The sequence below is a fragment of the Macrobrachium nipponense genome, chromosome 3 (assembly GCF_015104395.2).
Source record: "Macrobrachium nipponense isolate FS-2020 chromosome 3, ASM1510439v2, whole genome shotgun sequence".
NCBI classification, from domain to species: domain Eukaryota; kingdom Metazoa; phylum Arthropoda; class Malacostraca; order Decapoda; family Palaemonidae; genus Macrobrachium; species Macrobrachium nipponense.
The window spans coordinates 22,363,491-22,373,905 of NC_087202.1; the positions used below are offsets into that span (position 1 = coordinate 22,363,491).

Consider the following 10,415-nt stretch of genomic DNA (forward strand, 5'->3'; position numbering starts at 1 on the left):
TTTTTCCAAACAGTAAAAGTATAAAACCTCATGTATCGAAATACGGGCTATTCATACATACCCATAAATACTCACCAGTTGCCGCCGTATCGGTTTAAATAACAACCACAATACCGACTATAATCGTCTAATGGAGTCATCACAAACATACGCACACACTCGCACATTAATGGAACAACGGACAAGGAACTAAAGAGACAAGACATTGAAGTTCACATGAAAAACCGGATTCACATGAAGGGGGGCGGGGGAGGGGGGGGTGTGGTAAGCAGGTGACGGCCAGGTCAAGGCCTTTTGTGGGCAGGTGACAGGAATATTATGGAATATTTTTCCTCCATTCGATGTTTGTATTCTTTTCTGTTTTCGATTTATTTTTTGATGGGATGAGGAATGTTTTGATATCTGACATTAGTGATGTTTTAGATTTAGCTGGCCTTATGCCAGCACGGGCTCTCGTTCTACGACTACTCGTAAGATATCTGATATTTTTCCAAGTTCAGCGAGATAGTGGGCATTTCTTTGTTTTTGTTGGGTAGAAGGGCTTTGATGATCGATGTACGACGTTTTCGATTTTTTCCTCCGGCTGCCAGCTGTACGACAATCTCGATATCCCGTGGCAGGAGGGTTTTGATATCAAGTGCTAAATCGAACCAAGGTCTCCGGACATCGCCCTCAACAGTCAACACCACTCTTTCAGTAACCCTTAACGATCTTATGGCAATCACGGCAAATGTCTTCCTGCTTTTTCCACGCACCTGACCTTTTGTCTTCAGAGTGTAAAGCGTGACAGCCATTAAATCTGCAACGTTCGGAGGCAAATTGGAATGAAAAGAGTTTTGCAAGACTTAAAAAAAAAAAAAAAAACCGGATTGGTCCTATAGACCTTGGGATATCAGGTTAAATCCCACACAGGTAGTAGTAACTCTAATGCTATTTATTTCAGAAATCTTGGAAATGCTGAAAACTACTGATATAACATTTTAATTCAATAAAAAGAAAAACTCCATTCGTCCTTAAATACTGTTTCCGCTTTCGGAATCCAAGGTTTGCTGCCACTGGAGATCAGTATATTATCCAGTGGTGCCAAAGCTGTTTAGAAGAATGAACATCTACAAAAGGAATGTTTCTGAAAAAGAAGATTAAAGTTATGATGAGAGCAATTCACCTCTATTTGGAACGTGCGTCTGCCCTTGCATCTGAAATAGAGACGGGGTGGAAGACTACGCTGCATTCATACTTATAGTTTATACGAACACGCTCGCAAACTCACAAACACACTGGCATTCACGCAATCAATCAGTCAATATATATATATATATATATATATATATATATATATATATTATATATATATATATATATACCCAGATACACACACACACACACACACACACACATATATATATATATATATATATATATATATATATATATATATATATCGATGTATGTATGATGTATGTATACGTATGTGCATTTATATAAGATATATATAGCTGCGGGGGTTTGCGTGAATATACGTCCATTGGTACATGGATTAACAATAAATGCAGCCCCAAAAAATCTTATCATTACCATTCGATTATTTTTATACTTTAATTTTCTTTACGTTCTTAAAATACCGTCTCTTCTACACCTGAATTTACTTTTTACACACAACGGAAAAAGCGCTCCTCAATTTATTATAGTTTATGAAACTCACGATGACGAAAAAAAAAGATCTGATATTTTCACTACAAAATTACTTACATTCTACCACCAACATCTCAATTTAATCAATTTATAAAAAAAAAACAACGACTGGAACAACAAAGCAACAACAGAAAAGCCATCAATCTTTAACCCAGTTATTGCTTCCTGTTGTATGTACTTCATTTACTCTCTTCCTCTTTGATGAGGTTTTCGTACAGCCTCTTCCTCCATTCCAAATCTTACTTCCGACCCAATTTAATTTTTTTTTCTTTTTTGACAGCTCTAACCTTTAACCCAGTTAGCAATGACACTTGACGTTTGGAGTTCCATCCTTCACTGCTTCTTCTTTCAGAAAACTATAATTCTGAGAACATGTGATTGTTATTTTCGTGGAGTGAATATGTTTTTTTTTTCATCAGAAATGTTCTCTTGTCACAATAACTGCCTACTTGGATTGGAGGCGTAAGTGAAGGAACATAATATCCATATGGGATTGTTTTTCGTTATACTTAACATCTCCTCTGATTTATGACACTCTGGGAAGGTTGGTGGGTACAGAATTGGGAACAGTTTTATGAGGAAATGCGAGATGTTATCTTCACCTCCACCTGGTTGAACATTTTGGTTGTCTAACTTGCAAACAATCATTTGTATTTGGATTTAGTGCGAGTACACATCTTCCAGAGTGTCAGCAATCACGTCTTGTTGAACTCAACTTTTGGCTTTTCCAGTAATTAATCTCTCCTTTCTGTATTTCCTATTATCTTCTGTCAATTCTTTCAAATGAACACCATAATTTTGGAAGCTTGAATTACAAGCTAATGGCCACAGTAGACTTGTTCCATATGAACAGAGTGGTTTATCGTCAGCATAACAACAACAACAACAACAACAACAACAACAACAATAATAATAATAATAATAATAATAATAATAATAATAATAATTATAATAATAATAATAATTACTAGTTCCAATGACGAAATACAAATCATATTCTGAAAAATATAAAACCACTCTTCACTATCGCCTGTGACCTGTTAGTTTAGTCCCGTAGCATTTTAGCCTCTCCCCACCGCCCTGTAGGTGGAAGGAAGTATGGTTACTCTCTCTCTCTCTCTCTCTCTCTCTCTCAGGTCGGAAAAAGATGCCAAGACACACGAAAGAACGCTGGAACAATACAGATAGTATAGTACAAAGAGACAAAACAATGATGGTGCACAAGTCATTGTTTTCTAACTTTAGGCCAAAACAGACAAGCGCATTCCGATCCACAAACAATGGAAGGAAATTAGGAATAGAAATTCTTGGCTCTCTGTCTTTTCGAGAACAATCAAGCCACAGGTCACGTGAGGCATCCATCACTTTGCCAGTAATACTGCTCTTCAGTATGAATGTAAGCTACAAATAAGGAAAGAATGACGACGAATTTTTATTATTATTATTATGTATTATTATTGTTGTTGCTCCGAAGATTAACTTCATACGGAGCAAACCCACAGGGGCCGCTGACTTGAAATTCTAGTTTCCAAAGAATATGGTGTCCAGTTCATTTCAGAGTAGTAACGGAAGGTGATAGGAAATACAGAGAGAAGAGATCTCTTATTAGAAAAGAAAATATAAATTAAAATTAATAAATCAAAACTAACATAAAAAGTATCCGCAATAAGCATTGCTGATGGACATAACTAGCAAGAATATCCATAAAGAAAACAAGTTTCTAAAGGTTCACCGGGGTGAATCATCCAGAACTAGAATCTCTACGGCCTTACCTCTGTCCTCCCAGAACTGGGACACACGTGGGTAAGTTACACAAAAGAAGAGCGTACGTGCGTAACCGTGCGCTACACAGAAGTTCCTAGACACCTTTCGATTTTATATTATTGTGAGTGTTGACATTTGAAAACCAATATGATGTTTACAACTGTAATTCGAAAAATCAAGATTGGTAGCTGGAATGGTTCTATATCATGAAAGGAAATGTTTTAAAGAAATCAAAATACTAACACTGAAAGTAACAACTGCATGTTATATATATCATCGTTGGGCATTTATATATATATATATATATATATATATATATATATATATATATATATATATATAATATATATATTGTTCAAGATTTAAGCCAGAACCAAGTAAAATAACACCCTTTTATAAAAGATTTTCTTATATTCTCTAGTCGCCCCTCTCAAAAGCCTTCGTTCTCTCTAAACCATCTCGTCTATTCCTATGGGCTGCCTGGAATGAATCTCCTCAGGCATCCTGCAATGGTTTGTTAGTATGGTGTTTTTACGTTGCATGGAACCAGTGGTTATTCAGCAACAGGACCAACAGCTTTACGTGACTTCCAAACCATGTTGAGAGTGAACTTGTATCACCAGAAATACACATCTCTCACTCCTTAATGGAATGGCCGAGAATCGAACCCGCGACCACCAAGGTGGGACGCCAGCACCATACCAACCACGCCACTGACGCCATCCTGCAATGGGTGGAGCATGGGGGAGCATAAAACCAGGAGGCAATCAGGATTCTGTCTCAGAAGTTTCCCAGCTAGCTCAGAACTTCTCCACCTGGCGCCGTATTTGCATCACTTCCACCTGCTGCCTTCCCCTATCATCTGGGGATTTCCAACATGTTGCTTCAAACCTCATAGTGAAGATCAATCACCAATTTGGAAGCCAACAGATTGCCTAGGTAATGTGATGTGAATAATTTTGGGTGCAGTCAGTTATCAGTTTTTGCCTTTGCCTGTATTTCTGCTTCATTCTTTCCCAGGCAACTTCCGCCCTTCTTGCCTCAGCTTCTCGCTTCCCGATTTTGGTTCAATGCTGTAATTAATTCCCCTTGAGATGCTAGCAGTGATATTAAAACATCTCTTAGTTAATAAAACAACATAGTATTCCTTTCTGTATAAGCTCCCAATCATTCTATGGCCCCCTGTGAGTGAGCTTTGATGTGAAATGCTAAGAACAAGTAGTGCTTAACGTTCTCCGCATTTCCACGGCCTTAGTACTGATGCTAGAATGCAATCTCTTTGCAGACAAATATCGTGCCTGGTTGTGAGAGGAAATTTGAGAACCCTTGGATACGATGCCCCTATTAAATAACCCGCTCCGTGTAAATTTTGTCTCTGTGCCTGGATCATTTCCTAGCCACGTTCTGGTTGATCTGCAATCAACCACCTTCCATTAATTTCTGGACCTGCTCGAGTCTCTGTCACCCTTAAGGTGTGAATGGCTGCTTATGTAATTTAAATGTAAATATAGTTCATTTAAATGAAAATTCCAGAGTTTTATGCAAATTCTTCCCTCCAATAGCGGCCTTAAAGCCGTAGATTTTGTTTGTTATAACCTCGTTCTCTCATACAAGGAGTGCCAGAAAGTCCCATCCCCAAAATTAATACTGATGGAATGAGAGATTTATAACAATATATATATATATATATATATATATATATATAATATATATATATATATATATATATATATATATATATAGTGTGCGTGTGTGTGTTTAATCGTACAACAGGTATACGTAGCACAATAATATCAGTAGCTCTGAAATAATAATGTACATTTTCTTTTTACGTCTAAGTTTCTGTGCGCCTACATGTTTGCTTGCAGGCAAAAGTATATTTGGCAATTCCTTTTGAGGAGAGTTTCCTTGACGGATGCATTGTCATTTATCTCGCAATTCCTCAAACGAGGAACAATTATTTTGCCGCAAAACGACCTCAGTGACTTGGAACGGATTTTATTGCAGCCCGTAACATTTCTTCAAGTGAAAGTTATTTCTATTTTAAACATTGTATTGCAGAACTGGTATCATTTCAAGTGAAAATCATTATTTTTTTAAAAAATAACGATGTCAAAAATAATCTATTTTCGTGATTATTATCATAACGAGAATATAAAAAGAAAAGTTACTATCATCAGTTGTTTTCATAAATGGCATTATTACCGCTGTATTTATTCATGGCTGATTCATTACGCAATTATGAGGACTTCCAAATTTTTCGATTTTCATTATTACCTGGTACGGCCAAAATTATTTCAAACTATGAATTTTTTTTATAAATAAAAACAGTTTTCAGGAAAAAAGAAACTTGTCACCATCCGTGATTCACTCCAAAACTGATACCAAATATTGTATAAGGCAGAACGAAGGCTTTTTCTCTTATTCTTTAATTGAAATTTGTATCAACAAACAAAAATTAACTTATATGGCAAGATCTGAAATCCATTTCAGTCATGTGAATGGAGAATTTTTCTATCTCTCTCTCTCTCTCTCTCTCTCTCTCTCTCTCTCTATATATATATATATATATATAAACATACTATGTTTGTGCATACACACACACACACATATATATATATATAGTGTATATGGCAGGCAGGCAGAGAGAGGAGAGAAGAAGAGAGCGAGAGAGAGAGAGAGAGAGAGAGAGAGAGAAAGAGAGAGAGATCTGCCACGCTTCATACTTCGCAATAATATTGCTAAGTCCCAAACTGCGGCCTATTAGGATATCTGCCTAATTGTCCTTCAAGCACAGCTCACCAAATTGCTGATACACCTGCAATCAACCTTTCCTTCTCAGCAACCTCCCGCCCTTGGGACCAATTACTCGTTTATTTTCCACTTGTAATCTTTGCAAGTGACTCCTCCCAAGTCTGTCTTTTTGAAGCTAATAGTCCGCAACGACAAATTTTTCCATTATTTTACTTGAGGGAAGTGGCTGCTTTCTGAGAAGTAGTGCAATTTGCATGCAGTTCCTTCCTTTATATATGCGTTGTCTGAATACAACTACACACACACACACACACATATATATATATATATGTATAATATAAATATTTACATATGTATACATACATTCATGCATATATGTATGTTTATATATATATGATATATACACATGATATATACATAAATCATATATATGGATATATATATATATATATATATATATATATATATATATATGCTTAAAAAATCACAGTAGATGCACGTGACTTCATTAAATAAGCGAATACCACAGGAAAATGATAGTCAGAAATCCAAGCGCTTTCGTCTTTACTAAGACATTGTCAAAGACATTGTCTTAGTAAAGACAAAAGCGCTTGGATTTCTGACTATCATTTTCCTGTGGTATTCGCTTATATATATATATATATATATATATATTATATATATATATATATATATATATATATATATATATATATATATATATATATATATATATGCTAAACAACCTTGTGCTGCCCGGGATAACTCTGAATGACAACCAGCAAACTTTCTCTCTTGCTCTCCCTGACTTTTTCCCTCTTTCTCCTTCCTAAGACCCTCTCTACTCTTTCCCACCTTCCCTCACTTTTTCCTCCCTAACACCCCCTCTACTCTCTCTCTCCTTCCTCTCCCTCTCTCTCTCTCACTCTCTGTCACCCCCTTCCCAACCCCCACCCTCTTTGGTGCCACTGATGTCTTATCCCTACAGTATTCTTTTCCAGATAGTAGGTCATATGTATACCGAAATTAGGTATGATAAATTCAACTTTATTTAGTTATTAAGTCTACGGGCAGAACCAGCCCCGTTTAAGGCGATTCCTCCCTACCCCACCCCCATTGGTGCTAGTGATGTCTAACCCCCTCAGTACTGATTTCTATATAGCAAGTCAAACTGTATACCTAGTTTGGTTGAAATTGCCCAGTGCATTTCAGAGTTATGCTGGCATATACACACACACATGGACATACATACATCCATTTATATATATATATATATATATATATATATATATATATATATATATATATGATATATAGTATATAATTTCAATATGTATGTTCCTTTAGGTGATGACAATATTTTGTCTTGTATCAGATGAATGTCTTAAGACTCTAGGAACACAGAACAATGTTGGAAGTGTCCCAGAGTTTAGAGGAAACGTAATAATGAAAGCCATTCATTCTCATTTTTGCTGTCAAAAGCAACTCTCATTTTCGCTGGGTGAATTGGGTAATTCTCATTATTGATTATCAAATATTATTAATCTTTGTCTAAATTCTCTATAAATAATAACAATAATAATCTGTTAACATATAAAAAATGGAAAAAGAGATTTAATAACAATAAAAAATTATTATTGCCATTTATTCTATAAATACTATTATCCTTCATATTCTCATTAGTATTGCCATTATTGTTTTGTTAATATCAGTGGCAGTTTCATAATTGTTTAAGTTAACCATCCATGATTTAATGACCTAAGTACCTTCCGATCTGCTTATTTATGAGGGCCACCAGTAATAAGAGGGGCTGACCACGGACTGGATGACGGAAGTTTTTATACACTCGCTTGGTATGCTATGTAACATTCGTGATTCTACGAAATCTGAAATAACTCATTTTGTGTCGCGTAGTTTCCGGGGAATCCAACAAGGTCACGAATGGTTCTTTTCGTTCACTTCTTTATTGATTCTTAGGTTTGATTTTCAATCACGAAAAGGTCAAATCGTGATGATTATACGAACAAAGTCACAGCTACGAAGGAATGAGTGAAACAATGAGATGCAAGGTACTTTCGTTTTATTAGCAAGACAGGGTCGCAGCAACTAAACATTTACTGAGACAAGGGCGTTTACATATAGTGGGCGTGACCCGTAAGGGAATATAAAAAGGTTGGGCGATAACAATATGTTCTTTTTAGAGCTTGGATTCACATTAATAATAATAATAATAATGATAATTATAATAATAATAAAATAATAATAATAATTATTATTATTATTATTATTAGTAGTAGTAGTAGTAGTAGTAGCATCGTACAAACGCAAAGAAACTTTATCTCTTTCCTTAGTTCCCGAGCCATCATAATGACTACTTTTTTTATCATTATCACACATCTTAATGTCTTTATATTTTGGTCATCACTAATGCTAGTATTATTTTTAATAACAGCAGCAACAGTAGTAGTAATATTCAGCAAATGAGCCTCGCTGTCGAACGCCATAGTTCCAGAGGTCCTTTATTCCTCACACTGTTGGACTTTGGAATAGGCTCCCTGAGGATATTGCGTTATTGGAACCTCAAGAATTGAAGCGAAGATGCAATGTATTACTACCCTAAAAGCAGTTCTTCTTGTATTTCTACAATTTTGTTACATTTTTATCTATTCATTTATCAAATAATTTTATTTTTTCTTTTCTGACAACTGAAACCACATTCTTTGGAAACTTGAATTTCAAGTCAAAGGTCCTTGTAGGCTTATTCCATATGAATAGGGTTTATCTACTGGATAATAATAATAATAATAATAATAATAATAATAATAATAATAAGCGTGAGAAACGATCGTATTCTTTTGTCCCACAGTTCTCCGAAGGAGGTGACGGGACGGCATCTCACACAAGGCGAAGTCCGTGAAGTATGGGGGTCTGAGGTGGACCCGTCTACTAAATGTCCGAGACACTTTCACCTGCGCTCTATTCGGGACGCTGCCCCAATCAGATTGCACTCGGATTCTTCCGCTACTCGTTTGTCGCTGGTCCCGACAGCCCCTTATTTGCGACCGCGAGCCTTATTGTCGTTCGTCGCTTATCTTAAAAGGGTCGCTTTTGCGACGACTGGTTGATCTTCAAGAGAAAGAGAGAGAGAGAGAGGATTGCCGTGAGCAGGTCAGTCGTTTGTCAAGTTCGCAACATTTGGTATTTGCATGATGCTAGAGTAACACTGGACTGACACTGACAGAGAGAGAGAGAGAGAGAGAGAGAGAGAGAGAGAGAGAACTTACTTGCGTCTCATCTCTTTTTATTTTTTTTTTGGCAATGGGAGTTTGTTTCTTGTTATCCTTCTCTGCATAAGTATCATCTTATTATCATCGTTTTCAGGGGATCATCAACATTAAAATCAAGAAGAGTAACATCAACACGTAACATCAATAACATCATCGCCATCACAATGATCAACAATGACATTAGCGTCGCCGGCACGGCCATCCTTCAACATATTTGCATAGGTGATATCATCAATATTTAAAATATGAAAAGTCATGTCATCCTTGGCATTAGGATTAACATTCAGCACTAGACGCCTACCTGACCTTGACCTTGAACGTTCAAATCACAAATATTAATGCCAGCGTCACCATCATCATGATCATCGAAGCCAATGAACATATTGAAATTAGTTTTAACACTGACACTAATATCACTATTCGCCATTATTCAGCCTTTTCCATGGTGCCCTACGCTCTATTAAAAATGATGAAGAGACAGAAAGAGAATGCCCAGGGTATCGCCTGTTTAAACAATAGCGCGATAACGACCCACTGACAAATCTTTTAAGACAGCGCATCAGTCTTGAACTGTGCAAACAAATGAAGACGGGTTTTTGTATACACAAGCGAATAAAAAGAAAATAAAAAATAGAAAGAAAAAACTGCTAAAAAAAATTGTAGTTCGCAGATTTCACGACGGGAGACCGTACTCCTATTTCTCATTGCTACTTAAACTAACACAAGGGATTTGAAAGTGTGCCGTACGATGAATGACCCACTTTAATTAGCCTCACCTTGCGTTGTCGAGGTTAATTGGGGGAATAGTGACCAGCGAGACGGACAAGGTAAGTGAGGCTGTAATTGACATTCGTAATTGTCCATGAGGAATCTGTATTTATCTCGACGATTAAGTCTGACATTAAGGAATTGGATACC

The 10,415-nt window shown here is 36.3% G+C and overlaps 1 protein-coding gene across 1 annotated transcript in view; it reads left to right on the forward strand.

The window, feature by feature from the left end:
• The first annotated feature begins 4,181 nt into the window (after positions 1-4,181).
• The window catches only part of LOC135221659 (venom phosphodiesterase 2-like), a 26,816-nt gene continuing 20,582 nt past the window's right edge, over positions 4,182-10,415 (forward strand). The window contains exon 1 of the mRNA XM_064259357.1: positions 4,182-4,395. Coding sequence (XP_064115427.1) covers positions 4,197-4,395 — 199 coding nt within the window. The 5' untranslated portion in view covers positions 4,182-4,196. The remainder of the gene's footprint in view (positions 4,396-10,415) is intronic.